Source organism: Rhinoraja longicauda, chromosome 11, assembly GCF_053455715.1.
Source record: "Rhinoraja longicauda isolate Sanriku21f chromosome 11, sRhiLon1.1, whole genome shotgun sequence".
Classification (NCBI taxonomy): Eukaryota; Metazoa; Chordata; class Chondrichthyes; order Rajiformes; family Arhynchobatidae; genus Rhinoraja; species Rhinoraja longicauda.
Window position 1 is genome coordinate 45,543,000 of NC_135963.1, and position 15,479 is coordinate 45,558,478.

Below are 15,479 nucleotides of genomic sequence, written 5' to 3' on the forward strand. Positions count from 1 at the left end.
TGACTGAAATATCACAAGTACATAAGTATTCAGACCCTTTCCTCAGTACTTTGTTGAGGCACCTTTGGCAGCGATTACAGACAATTGGTTGGGTATGACGCTACAAGCTTGGCACACCTGTATTTGGGTAATTTCTCCCATTCTTCTCTGCAGATCCTCTCAAGCTCTGTCAGGTTGGATGGGGAGCGTCGATGCACAGCTATGTTCAGGTCGCTCCAGAGATGTTCGATCGGGTTCAAGTCCAGGCTCTGGCTGGGCCACTCAAGAACATTCACAGACTTGTCACAAAGCCACTCCTGCGTTGTCTTGGCTGTATGCTTAGGGTCGTTGTCCTGTTGGAAGATGAACCTCCGCCCCAGTCTGAGGTCTAGAATGCCCTGGAGCAGGTTTTCATCAAGGATCTCTCTGTACTTTGCTCCGTTCATCTTTCTCTCGATCCTGAATTGTCTCCCAGTTCCTGCTGCTGAAAAACATCCCCACTGCATGATGCTGCCACCACTACGATTCACCGTAGGCATGGCATTGGCCAGGTGATGAGCGGTGCCGCTTGGCATTCAGGACAAAGAGTTCAATCTTGGTTTCATCAGACCAGAGAATCTTGTTTCTCATGGTCTGAGAATCCTTTAGGTGCCTTTTGGCAAACTCCAAGCGGGATGTCATGTGCCTTTTACTGAGGAGTGGCTTCCGTCTGGCTTCCGTCCGTCCACTCTACCATAAAGGCCTGATTCGTGGAGTGCTGCAGATATAGTTGTTCTTCTGGAAGGTTCTCCCATCTTCACAGAGGAACTCTGGAGCTCTGTCGGAGTGACCATCGGGCTCTTGGTCACCTCCCTGACCAAGGCCCTTCTCCCCTGATTGCTCAGTTTGGCCGTGCGGCCAGCTCTATAAAGAGTCCTGGTGGTTCCAAAGTTCTTCCATTTAAGAATGACGGAGGCCACTGTGCCCTTTGGGACCTGCAATGCTGCAGAAATTGTTTTACACCCTTCCCCAGATCCGTGTCTCGACACAATCCTGTCTCGGAGGTCTACGGACAATTCCTTCATCTTCATGGCTTGATTTTTGCTCTGACATGCAGTGTCAAATGTGGGACCTTATATAGACAGGTGTGTGCCTTTCCAAATCATGTCCAGTCAATTTAATTTACCACTGGTGGACTCCAATCGAGTTGTAGAAACATCTCAAGGATAATCAATGGAAACAGGATGAACATAAGCTCAATTTTGAGTGTCATAGCAAAGTGTCTGAATACTTATGTAAATGTGATATTTCAGTTATTTCTTTTTAATTACTTTGCAAAAATTTCTAAACACCTTTTTTCGCTTTTTAATTATGGGGTATTGTGTGTAGATTGATGATTAAAAAATGAATTTAATCCATTTTAAAATAAGGTAGCAAAATGTGGAAAATGTGAAGGGGTCTGAATACTTTCTGAATGCACTGTATATGGCCTGACTCAAACTCTCCCAACAAATTCCTAGCTCTGTGATTGATCGCACCATGAAGCCTCTACAACCCACCTCTACTGGACATACTCTGGCTCTCCATCCTTGCTGCTCAACTTCTGTTGCCAAAGCTACATATCTTGGCTTGGGGCTTGGCGGAAAGCGACCTTGCTGGAATAAGGCATCCTCACTGGAGCGCCGGAAGTTGGTCGCGGCCGAAGTTCGCCAACAGGAGGAGTCGAGTAGGTGTGCCAAGGCTGTGTCGCAAGCTAAACAGGGCCAATGGATGAGATGGGAGAGTGTGGAAAAGAGGAAGATCAGCTGGAAGGACATGTGGGAGATGGATGCGAGCAGGATACGTTTCCTCATTCGGGCAACCTATGATGTCCTTCCTAGCCCAAAAAATCTCAACCAATGGCTGGGCGCAGATCCATAATGCCCCCTGTGTTCAACACCAGCCACGCTTAAGCACATCCTCACTGGGTGTAAAGTGAGCCTCTCCCAAGGACGTTACACCTGGGGACATAATCAAGTGCTCAAATGCCTGGCAGCGACTCTGGAAAGCAAGAGAACAACCAACAATGCCCTGCTGCCCAGAACAACCAACCCAGTTATGCCAATTGCCTTTGTTCGGGAGGGGGAACAAAGGCAACAGAAAATTCCACCAAGGACCAGGTTTGGACAGCTGGAGGCAGCCCGGGATTGGCAGATGCTGGTGGATGTGGACCAACGACTTACAGTTCCATCAGAGAAAGCCATCACCAACTTGAGGCCTGATCTTGTCCTCTGGTCCAACTCTCAGCACATGGTGTATTTTGTGGAGCTCACAGTCCCTTGGGAGGATGCTGTGCAGGAAGCCTTCGAAAGAAAAACTGCGATATACAGAGCTTGCAGCGGAGGCAGAACAGCGGGGCTGAAGAGCAAAGATCTGCCCGGTAGAAGTTGGATGTCGAGGATTTGTGGCAACATCTACTGATGAAGGACCTGGGGATCAGCGGACAAGCCCTACGCCAGGCCATCAAGGAAACATCAGGGTGGCAGAGCGGAGTAGCCAGTGGCTCTGGCTGAAGAGGAAAGACCCCATTTGGTCTCCCAAATAAGCCAGCTAGGCAGATGCAGAGGGGGTGGTTCTGGGACACCAGAACGCACCGCTGAGCCTACTGGAGACGTCATGGGCCCAATCAGTGAAACATCAATGAAAGTAGATGCCCACTTGATAACCCCAATGACGTGTCTGCCCAGCCTTTCTCAACATCGGAGGAGCATAGATGAGTGCATAAGCCTCCCATCACCACATTTGGCATTTTGGGTTTTTAACATCACGTCCTGTGTATTTGGAAAAAATAAGTTTTTTATTTTTATAATCTTCATCCACTGAGTTCTTCAAAGTGCTACAAAATACATTATCTGCTGACTAACTGACCATAACACTATATCTGGGCTCAAACTGGTAATAATTATTTCCTGCTGAACAACAAGCTTTCCTCCCAAAATGTACCTGCATGACCCAATCTTCAACTCCCCTTGGTTGACCTAACTCATGCCTGTCAGAAAACTTTTCTCCTCTAACTTTTTCTCCCTCATGGACAAAATGAATAGCTACACTCAGTCCCATTGCATACTGAATTCACCTGTGCTCTCCTCCTCTCAATTGCTGCAGCTATACACTTCAAGACCTGGTTATGTTGCCAAGTATACCGACCTTGACTAGTCTCACATCCAGACAAAATATGCCTTAACTTTGCCACCTCTGAACACAGATTGGTTCTACCGTGATAGTAGCACATCATAAATAGCTCCTATAGGGAAATTTACATGACACGCCTCCATGCATCACAGGTCCCACCAATTAAACCTCCTTTTCTCTACATTTTCCAATTCATCCACTGCCTCTGCTTAATCTAGTTTTCAGCGCATATACATCTCACAACTTCCACCTGACGACGTACCTGCCCCACAACTAATTTCGTCCTCTCTGTTGGCCATGCCTTATTCCACACTGGTTTCTCTGTGCTAAGCCCTAAGCCTCCTTTCCCTTGCTGCACCCTACCAACGATGTATATATGCCTCAGAGCTGCCTGCGCTTTCTGTATTGCCTCTACTTTCTCCCTCTACTTACATTTGGCACCAGATTACTAACTAAGGTATCCTTGCTCCAGGATAATTGCAACTCTAACCTCACCTTAATGCACATAAACTCCTCTGTTAGGCTAGACAATGAGAATACCTTTCCCTTACAAAGCCACATTACTAAGACATTAAAGGGCCTGTCCAACTTAGGCAATTTTTTAGGCGACTGCCGGCAACTGTCAAAGTCGTAGCAGATCGCCAAAATTTTCTTTTACTCGACGACAATGAACACGACAATCCCGAGTAGGGTCGAGATTACAGCGTCTTCGGAAACATCGCAAAATTCCCACGCTGTCAATGCTTCTCCGGTGTCCTAATTTTTGCTGAAATCACTGACAAGTCGGTAAGTATTTGAGAGTTTTGAACTATAACATCTTGTATGGGTTACTTAAAAACCAAGCTTCACGGTAACAAGGCATAAACTGGATTGACTTTCAGTTTACTAATGGCAGTATTAAGAAATTTAATTTTAAAAGTGGTTAAATGGATTTTTGTGAAAACTGTGTGGGCATTCTTTGAAAATGTACTGGGTTCTGGGTTGCATATCTGGGTTGGGAGCCTACTTTAAATGTGATCGCTGATGGCCATAAACATCGCGAAAATTCCCACGCTTACCTGACCATCAAACTGTCGCCTCCAATCTACCTGTCAAATGTCCTGACGGTAAATAAATTGGTTAAACACAAGTATTTTATGGTATCTTGAAATGACTACTTATTTTAATATTATGTGCTTCTAAATGCATCTAAGAGAAACTAGCAAACCTGGGGACAGCATGCGACAGCGTCCGCAATAAGCAACGATACCTGGCGACAAGCCAGCTGTCGCCGAGAAATTTCACTCCGGATGATTTCTCAGCGATGTGCTGAGATCCACTACGATTCTTGGAAGACTCCTCACGATCATGCCCGCAACACCTCGGCGAACTGTCAGCGACAGCCTAGTCGCCGGTAGTCGCCTTAAAATCGCCTAAGTGGGACAGGCCCTTTAGGAACCTAACTATTTCCTAATATATGAATGAACCAATCTCTCAACCTTTTTCACCTTAGATATTGGTACCTCATATAAAGTTAACAGCCAAACCAACCTAGGCAATAAATCAAACTGCAAACATCACAACTACTACTTGCCTGAAAGCGCTGACTTCTCTATCCTTTCCAAGCCATCAATTGTTTTCCCATAGGAAACAAATTATTGTTTTCTCCAAATGAACAAAATTTTGCAACATTTTATTTTTACCTGCTAGGAGTCAGTCCTGATTAAACTCAACCATTTAGGCCAAACATGTTTTAAACTATTTTGCTTTTTATATAAATTCTCAAACTGTAGCGCTGCTGATTTTTTAAAATGCCTTTTATATTTGGATCCAAGATAGGGAGATATTTTTTTTTAACTGAGTTCCTACAGCTCCCAACTCTGTGATGGTGTTCTAGAAACATAGAAACATAGAAAATAGGTGCAGGAGTAGGCCATTCGGCCCTTCGAGCCTGCACCACCATTCAATATGATCATGGCTGATCATCCAACTCAGTATCCCGTACCTGCCTTCTCTCCATACCCCCTGATCCCTTTAGCCACAAGGGCCACATCTAACTCCCTCTTAAATATAGCCAATAAACTGGCCTCAACTACCTTCTGTGGCAGAGAATTCCACAGATTCACCACTCTCTGTGTGAAAAAAAACGTTCTCATCTCGGTCCTAAAACTGTGACCCCTTGTTCTGGAGGTCTATTTAAGAAAGTATATGCGATACTGTACTTAGCATGATTTTCGTGTTTAGAACACTCTGTTCCAAATGTACCCTGGCACCATTCAGCAACTCTTTCTCTGGTGCATCATTGATTGCATTAGGACTGCCTCTGGCACCCATGGAGAACTCAATGATTTCATCAACTTTACTATTAACTTCCATCCTGTCCTCAAATCCTCAAATGTACTTGGACTATCTCTGACACTTCCCTCCCTTTACTCCCCTTGAGGATTATGTGGTGTGAATACATACATTTAATAAAATCAGATTTAAAGCAATTATCATAGATGTAACACCAATTGGCCATGGATATGTGATGAAATTATAACATTGACTTTTTTGTTATTTAAACCAACACTTACTTCAACTTCATTTTCTTTCTGACATGGAGTGTCATCTAATTCTTCTACATGGAGCTCCAGACATCTGACAAGTTTATCCATCACTTTCTGATTTTCATCATTTAAATTACCTTTCTGAATATCTTTATATCTTAGTGCTTGGGTCAGGTGATCGATCATTCTGGAAGATCATAAAAATATTTAGTTTGAAATTCCTGAAGAAAAGTATACAGGCTAAAGTATAAAGTATTTAATCAAAATGAAATGCAGGTGTATACAGTTAACCACCCTAAGGGGATATCATTGCCTTCAGTGGTAGAATACTGCACTCTTGTGTTGGATTGCATTAATATTAAATGCCTTTGCAGGCCAAAAAAGTAAACTGCTGTTGCACTGTGACTCAATAGATCCAATGAATATAGTAAATCTAAATATGCAGCACCACTGAGATGTCCTATTTTTGGGAAGATTTTGTACCAGAATAAAAATTACTTAAATATTGTTAAGAAAAACATCCGTCTAATGTTTTTGTACTTGCATTTAAAACATTGCAGTGGACTATTAAGTTTAGTTACTCAACACAAATACAAGAAATCATGATTTGACTTTTAAGATTTTTGAATATCAACAAAATTACAGCTATAATTAAAGATATTTGTAGAAGTTCTGTTGATCATTTTTGACTATGGACATTGTATAAAAATTATGGAAACTATTTGCATGTGACAAAAATAGCACAATACTTGAATTTATGTACAGCATTATCACAATGATTTTTTTAATACTATTTAACACATTGAAATACATGTGGATTACAGTTACTGATTTTCCTGGGCAAAATTAATATCTATTTTAAACCATTTGGAAATTCCAAAACGAAACAACCATCTTTTAGCTTTAATGCATTAATTTGTTAAGTTTTAGAGATACAGTGTGGAAAAAGGCCCTTTGGTCCACGGAGTCCGCGCCAACCAGCGGTCACCCCCATACACTGGTTCTAGTCCTACACACGAGGACAATTTACAGAAGCCAATTAACCTACAAACCTGCACGTCCTTGGGATGTGGGAGGAAACTGGAGCACCAAGAGGATAGCGGAGTGAGGGGGTATGGGGAGAAGGCAGGAACGGGGTACTGATTGAGAGTGATCAGCCATGATCGCATTGAATGGCGGTGCTGGCTCGAAGGGCTGAATGGCCTACTCCTGCACCTATTGTCTATTGTCTATTGAAACCCATGCAGTCACAGAGAGAACGTGCAAACCCCGTGCACACAGACCAGTGGTCAAGATCGAACCCGGGTCTTTGGTGCTGTAAGGCAGCAACTCTACTGTTGTGCCACTGTGCCGTTAGGTTAAGAACTAAATATTGTTCATGACACGAGGATAACTCCCTGATTATCTTTAAATAATGCTTTGGGGTCCTAGAGATTTGCTAGAACATTCAACAACTCACTTTGTTTCAGTTTCATCCAGGAAAGTTGGTCTTGATTAAGCAATAACATTTAGGAAAATGAACAAGCAGAGGGGAAATATGTGTTTTGTGGTAAATTTGGAGAGAAAAGGAGCAGCAAAAACTCTTTCAGATTCATGCATCACCCATCCAAACCAGTGCTTTTATTTCTATAATAATTCAATATATGTTTCCTGCATTACCTCTCCTTTTCCATTAAAATGTTTTCATTATTTTCCCACACTTTTAGCTTCTCCTGGTTTCCCAAACTGCAGTCATTCAGTTTCTTCTCCAGTTCAAGAGATCTTTGTTTCTCAGTCTGCACAATAGCAGTCAACTTTTCCACTTCATTCTTGGCAAATCGGGCTTCCTGTTTGGAACAACACAGATGGACATTTTAGCTTCCTTCAAGTTTTGTTTTTGAATTTACAAATCTCAAATAAGTTAGAGATTCACATTTGTCTCAATCAGGGTAGAATCTTTTCCTGTTTTGGTTGCTACCTTCACAAAAAGCTATAGGGATGTACATTAAAACACAGTGCTGGAGTAACTCCGCGGGTCAGGCAGCACCTCTGGAGGGCATCGATAGGCAGACTTTCAGGTCATCTTTGAAACATCGCCAATCCATGCCCTCCAAAAATGCTGCCTTACCCACTGGGTTACGACAGCTTTGTGTTCTATGCAAGATTCCATCATCTGCAGTTCCTTGAGCCTCGGGATGTACATTGTCATGGTGCCAATGCAAAATGTGTGCATCACAATGAAATTCCCGTATTAAACTCTGCAGTCACATTAATAATATGAATAATGTATATCCAACAGAAGCAAAGGAAATAAGAAAGTGAAGGATTATACATTCACAAATTAAAATTCCTTCACATAATGGCATAAATGACATCCATGATTTATTTCTACTTCTGCCTTTAAACTGATCTCAATTTTCCATTGAAAATGCAGACATACTTAACCGAGGAATAAAACTAAGATCAAACCAAAAACAATTTATTTTCATGCATGTCATGTTTACTACTGTGTCAGTATGTACACAGTCCTGTCTCTCTATCAAGGGTATTTGAAAAGGGGACATCACTTTGTAGAGGGGAAACTATACTTCTGCATGGTGCTTCACTCTGGAATGTGGCTGAGGGAAAATAATCGATCAGAGAACTAATCTTGTAATCTTCCGACTTAATGAAGATATTCAACATAAATGTACATAATTCTTAAAAATGAATAAGGGGGTTCGTTATTGTAACTACTTTCAAAAATGAGAGAAATGCATTTGCCTGCCGGATGAATGATACGATGATTAATTGAATCTTCTCATCTGCTTGTGGTGTTATATAAAGTTCTGATCCACATGGTAGTGATAATGAAGGACACCATGGACTGAGGCAATGGTGCTTCCAGATCTTTCCTCACCTCTTGCAGAAGCTGAATCTTATTTTGCAATATAGCTTGCTCATGCTCAGTCTCCTGGTGCTTATGTTCATATTTCTGGTGGATCCCAGCCTCATTTTGGTTGTTCAATTTTTCTACTGCTTTCCTGAAAAGCACAAAATGAGAGGAAAATTACAATTTATTCTCATATTAAAGGATAGGGATCGATGGACAGACTTATTACATAAAATGCTCAGAAAGGAACTGCAGATGCTGGTTTAAACCGAAGATAGACACAAAATGTTAGAGAAATGCAGCAGGACAGGCAGCATCTCTGGAGAGAAGAAATGGGTGACGTTTCGGGTCGAAACCCTTCAGACTAGTCAGGGGAAAGGGAAATGAGAGATATAGACGGTGATTGGCAATAGACAAATGTTTTATCGATAAATGGAACTTCCATTTCTATTTCTTTCCTTACTTCTTATCAACATTTTTGTAGGAAAGAAACATCAATGCATCCCGCTAATGTTTGGTTTATTACTTAGATTGTGATTCTTTTGTTAAATCAATAAAGTTAATATAATGGCCATTAATATTGTTCAAGAGGTTGTTCACAAGCTTAGAATGTAGCAATTTGCTGGGATTCCTATTCATTCAGATTTACAATTCTCATAGGTAGCATCTTCAATATTATGGATAGTGGAAACTTTTTATCCAATGCATACTTTCTTTCAGCAGTGGGAGTCTCTTGGACAGAAGAATAATTGATCTTCTTCAATGTTTTATTTTCATATAACATGCCTGGTCTTCTGTTGACTTGAGTTCAATTTCTGCTCCAGAGAATGGGACAGCTAAACTGTGCAACAACCCATGGTAGGTAATTTCATGCATGTTGAGATCCTCTAAAAACACAGCCTCATTAATAGTCAATAATTATACCCTTTTGTTATCTGTATGTGTACAAATGCAAAAAGTAGAATGGAAAATCACTCTTCAGAAACACGTTGGAGGACAAATTAGCATGTGGTGAAGTAAATTCCTGAACGGATAGCAATGACAAACTGCAAAGCATCAGAGGACCATTAATATTATGTGTTAGTACCCAGACTGTTGTTTTTTCCTAGTCTGCCATAGATTGTAGCAGTAATATCAAAAATGTTTTAGTAAACTGACCTTGAGAAAACCATCTCAGCACCTGAAAAGCAGCAGTTTGAACACAATTCTCCAGAGCCTTTATAATCATTACTATCTTCTCCACATTTTTGCAAATAATATTGATGTTTATAACTGTGTACAAGCATGGAAGCCATACTGAACATTTTCTCCAGCTAACACTGCAAAACATCATCATTCAAACTTTGCATGGTTCTATACTTTTCCACAATCTTTTTCATCTTCTCATTAGCCTGCACTCAGAAGAAAGTCATGTTTTGCTGCAAATGTAGTTAGGACTGTTGACAGGTTCCTGTTGCACACTCAGTGGAGTCTGCAGCTGTCATTAACTATTAATAAAGCACAGTGGTGTGACCAGAGAAGCATATGGCTGTGGATGCAATACTGAAGTACATACTCTCAGTGGATTTCTAAAATTCCTTCTGCCTCAGTTGCACATGGTTTGATGACAGATTATCTCAGTAAAGGAAAATGCTGAAAACAAACTTAAATTGTTTATAGAGGGCTTGTTCCAATACTCTGGCTGACCATGCTTCTAACCACAGATGACCATTGTTGTCGGTGACATATTTGGGTCACAAATAAGTTTAGTTGCAGTAAAATCTAACTTGTAAACACTGTGTTTCATTTGAAAGTTTGTGTAGGCTTGCAATTCATTCAGTATCATAGAGGTTAGCAACAGATAAATACTTTTCAATGTTGTTTCATTTGGATAAAATGCCTCAAAACTCAAAACTCTCAATCTAAAAGGGAGCTCAAGGGAGAGGGTTGATAGATCGGGAACTGTTTTCTTTGGAGCATAGTTGTTTACCCGGGATAGAGGTTTCTAAAACTAGAGAGCATGGGCATAAGGTGAGAAGGGAGAGTTTTATGAGAGTCCTCAGGGGTAACATTTTCATTCAGAGGGTAGTCCGTATCTAGACTGAGCTGCCAGAGGATGCTACAGAAACAGATACAATTACAACTTTCAAAGGACACTTGGACAGATATATGGATCGGAAGGGTTTAAAGGAATGTGGGCAAATGGAGCCAAATGGGACGCCCAGAATGGTTGGCATGGGCAAGGTGAGCCAAAGGACCTGTTTCTATGCTGTTTAGCTCCAGAAAACATGGATGAACCACGAGGACCACACCCATGTGAAGTCCAAGTCTACATTATTGAGGTCAAATGATCCCAAGTGGTAGAAGAAATCTATCTACAACTTGTGCAGAGCTATAGAGACTAAGCTGGAGTCTCAAGGCAATGACAAGGATACCTGTAGATTGTGGAAGGGCTTGCATTCTATAACATTCTACAAAGCAAAGGCATGCAGGATCGTAGCAACAACGGGTCTACCCCAATTAACCCAATGATTTCTATGCCCGCTTTGAGCAGAAATTCAGTGGAGGAATGTCATCTGCCCTGAAGTCTCTGGTGCTCCGGCTACTTTCTAAATAGAAACCTGATGATAGTGAAATAAACTGTCTGATGAAGTAGTTGAGGCAGTAACAATAACAACATTCAAAAGACATTTGGTAGGTACATGGATGGGGAAGGCTTTAGAGGGATATGGGCCAGGAATAGACAAATGAGACTAGCTTAAAAGGGGCATCTTGGTCGCCATGAACGAGTTGGACCGAAGGGCCTGTTTCCTTCTGTTTGGCTCTATGGACTCTATGATGACTCTCATTGTAATCTGTTCTACTAATTCATTGAGCCATATCATTTGAGAATTCTGACAGCTTCTGAATGAATAAAAACTGAAGAAATCATTTCATCCAGCCAACTGAAAGGCCCTGAGAAAAATGCTGGAAATATTCAGCAGATCAGGCAGCAGCTGTGGAAAGGACAACAGTGTTAACCAGTGTTGTAGTGCTAATTTTTTAGGTGCCGGAGCTGTCACTGTTGCCGGGGCGGCTGCTGTTAAATTCCCCGCTATTTAAAATTCCCTGCTGTTTATTTTGCATTTTTTTGCAGAGGTGCCGGAGTGGCGCTCCAGTGAGCTCCGGCAGCACTGAACCCCTGGTGTTAAACTTTCAGATCTGGGTCTCTGACTTGAAACATTTATTCTGTTTCTCTTTAACATTTTATAGGCTGTCAATCAGTTCTCTGAATGTAGCATGCTTAGTTTCATTTTTATTGGGTTGTAAGATCATAAATTACATCTAATTCGATCCTTACATTTTTTCTCTGAATGAAGATTCTCACATGTGACATTTTTTTGTCACATTTTGAGCAGTTATGCTGTCCAGGTCAATTGTCCACGGCATGCGTTATGCTTTTGTTCAAAAATCTTATCTATCTCCAAAGCTATAAATATACTCTGAGCACAATTCCACCCCCACCCCTCACACAAAAGAACTTGTTCACTGCAAAAGCCTCAGTACAATCCATTTAATACACATAATTCAGATGTTTGCTTGCATATTCTCTCCTATCTTTTACAATCTCATTGTCTTCCAATATATCCCTATATCCTTTGAAAGGAGTCTGCATTCCGAGGTTGTTGGGTCCTAGAATTCTAGAGTTTGCTGATTTGCAAACAATTTAACAAAAATCAAGTCGTCAATTTATTTTTGTGCCATTGGAAATGGTTCAATTATTAAAGCTGATTATGAATAAACCAGAATATTACATGAAAAAGAATCAGATTGCACTTTCCCAAACAGGAATTCTTGGTAACTTCTGAAAAGCATTGATACTCATCAATTATTCTGATGTCAGAGTATGCCTCCATTAAACTGACCTGGAGGTCAGGTGTAGCTAACCTTGTGCAGGTGCAGGTGTAGGTTACCTAGCATGTGAAGTACCCAACATCAGAATATGTTCCTTTATTTGGAGCACATCACCTTCCTACTCAGAATTCCCAGGCAATGGTGAACTATCTTGTGTTTGCCATTCACTCATCTTCAGCAAATCTTTCTGCAGCGCATTCCTCAGCCATGCTGGCTCCAACCTTGTTGCAAAGTCCTATGGCATACTTCACACTATGCCAGTGGCTTCACATGGTAGGGCCAGAAATGTGAAATAGCCTGAGGAAAGTTTAAACTAGCACAAGTTTGGTGGCCAGCGTGAATGTTGTGGAATTATAGGACATCACTCGAATCCATGAAGTGTCCTATGGTGGAGTGCAGTCAGCAAAATGTCAGTGACTACCTATGAAGAAGTTTAGGATGAAGCTTGGGCATGTTTGTAGCAAGTATTCAAATCTGACATTTAGTTCAATGCCAATAGTGCCACAGAAGGTTGCTGGCATTTTACTGGAAAATCCTTCTCATTGTCTTACTGCCAATTTAACATGAATTTTCATGGGTGTATGGTGAGTTTGCTGTTACTTCATCAGCTACAATCCATGATGTTTTGTTTTGTATTTTTCCAGAAATTATATGAAAAAAATCCTGATTCAATTCCTGGAAGTATTAAAAAATACACCAGGAGAAATTTATTGGCTCTCATATTAAGACAGACAGATAAGAATGCTGTTAACAATAAATTGACACAGATCAAGCAAACCAGGATTAGAGAAAATGTACAATTATTATATTTAAATTCAGAATAAACCAGAAAGACAGATATAGTGTAATTTAGTATTGCATTTTCATCTTTCACCTATAGAAGATAATGGAAATAAAAATGAAAATGAACTGAAAATTGTAAATCTCTTATACAATGTTAGGTGTTCCAGGTTAGTCATGAACGACACATGGTCAATAGATTTGACAGTAAATGAAACTGGCTAAACAGATTACAAGATTGTAAGGATTCTCAGTGGATCTACAATGCTAAAACATGAGTCATGAAATGTGAGCAAGTCTTCAGATGACTGCAATCGTCTGAAATGGGCATTTATTTTTGAGAAAGATTGCATTCACTTTATAGATGATTGAAGGGACTTTAAGACTTCATACATAAATATATATTTCAATTCCCATTCTCATTGTTTTTTCGTCATTAATACTGATGAAAATATAAAAACGACAAACAGGAAATGTTTGAAAATTGTCATAAAATAAATAACGACTTTGGCTTTTTTCTGCATTCTGTTCTTGGCTGATTGCAGCAGTAACAAGAGATTGACAAGAAATTACTAAATCCTTTAAATTAGCTGAAATTTAAGATAAAGCCCAAGAACTATTCCCTCGATCAATGTTTGTGAATGATATCTGATGACAGTCTATCGTTAAGTAATGGAAGTGACAGGTCTAGCTATGAAAATGTTGGCCTGAATGTTGTTCACTGCATATTTCTGAATTTTTGTTTAATAAGTATATTTTACAAAATCATTACAAATAACTTGCAAAATAAAGGAACAGGTCTGGTGTTACACTATAGACATGGAGAACTGCAATTTTCACTTTGTGCATGAAAGTGAATGCCAGGCCTGAATGTTGCCTTGTTGAAGGTACATGTGCATCTTTGACAATTCAACATTCAAGTCAAATGTAGAAAATAAATATGTGTAGTGAAAGCTTAGTTGCAGCATTCCTGACGTGGAACAATGCCATGTTTTGATTAGCGTTTCTGCAGAAGCTGTCTCAGTTCACCACACTGCTGTGGGACCACACAGATAGGAAAATGGGTAGCACCCATAATGTGATAGGAACATATGCAGAAACATATAATACAGGAATATGCTGGGCAATTCACAATGGACAGCAATAAGAATTGGAAAAAAAAGAAAATTCTAATGGAAAAAGCTGGAAGTTGGAAGATGGAAATCTGCAAATATTGAAGACATTCAATCATTTAGGCAGCATCTTTGGAAAGAGAAACAGAGTTAACAAATGGCACAGAGTTACAAAAAGCATGCACCTCGGAAGGTAAATGAAAAGCTCAAACTTCAACGTTTCTAAATGTTAATGTAAATCACTGAGGCTTTGCTGCAGCAGCATTATTGGAGCTCAGGTTACTTGGTCATCAGCAGTGCAAAAGGAAAAGCAGGTGTGTCAACCGATGGGGAGTTTGTATGATCACCCGCAGGAACATTCTACACCAGAACCATTTATGGTAACATACACCCTGTGCAGCTGTACTGCCAGCTGACTCTGCAACCAGGAAAGGTGAAAGATACTTGTAAACATGAATAAAGCAGATTGAATTATAATGCTCCAGCAAACCAAAAATAACACAAAGGGCAAGGGCAAAATAATCTTACTTTGTCAGACCTTGCCCATCCAAAGAGAGTGATTCACTTGTTAATTAGCACAGAAATTATATAAGCAGTAAACAGCATCAGGCATTTAACAGGAGAATATGATCTCCACCTGTCTCTATCGAGTTTACCTTGCTGTTTTTTACTGTCCCTCATGTCTTTGTTTGTGCTTTCATGACACTCTTTCTCTTCTCTTTAACTCCTACCTTCAACTCGTGTTATTTTAACCTCTAAACTTTCATCTTCTGTATTTTACTTCCGATTAACTCTCATTCTTATCACTAACCTTACTGCATCCCTCACTGAACTATCCCTATAATCCTTGTACTCTTCCTGCTGCCCTTTCCTCTGTCAAGTAATTTATAAACAAGCATCAATGGCATTCACTTGCTTCCGTCAAAGGTTACTGTAAATGACCCCTCATTCTAAGCTGTAGCTTGAATGCTATGAAGTTTCCCGAGATGATTTGCAGCAGGCTGTGATAGCCGCTCCTATAGAGATCAGATTAGTGCACTTCTATATAAATTATAAATTAGTGCACTTCTACTGAAGAGTGTCAATTAAAGAGAGATTTCCATCCCCTTATGTTAAAGGCCTGGGGGAAATTCTACTGAGGATTCACCCTGAGTATATCCTTTCACTCCCCTATCAACAGAAATGATAAAAGTTTTCAATGGGATA

The 15,479-nt window shown here is 40.4% G+C and overlaps 1 protein-coding gene across 2 annotated transcripts in view; it reads right to left on the reverse strand.

Moving 5' to 3' along the window:
- The window catches only part of pde4dip (phosphodiesterase 4D interacting protein), a 367,097-nt gene that overhangs the window by 156,871 nt on the left and 194,747 nt on the right, over positions 1 to 15,479 (reverse strand). For both annotated transcript variants that reach the window (XM_078407559.1, XM_078407562.1), the window contains 3 exons: positions 8,536 to 8,659; positions 7,317 to 7,483; positions 5,685 to 5,844 (listed from right to left, as the gene is read on the reverse strand). In XM_078407559.1, the coding sequence (XP_078263685.1) occupies positions 5,685 to 5,844; positions 7,317 to 7,483; positions 8,536 to 8,659 (451 nt within the window). The remainder of the gene's footprint in view (positions 1 to 5,684; positions 5,845 to 7,316; positions 7,484 to 8,535; positions 8,660 to 15,479) is intronic.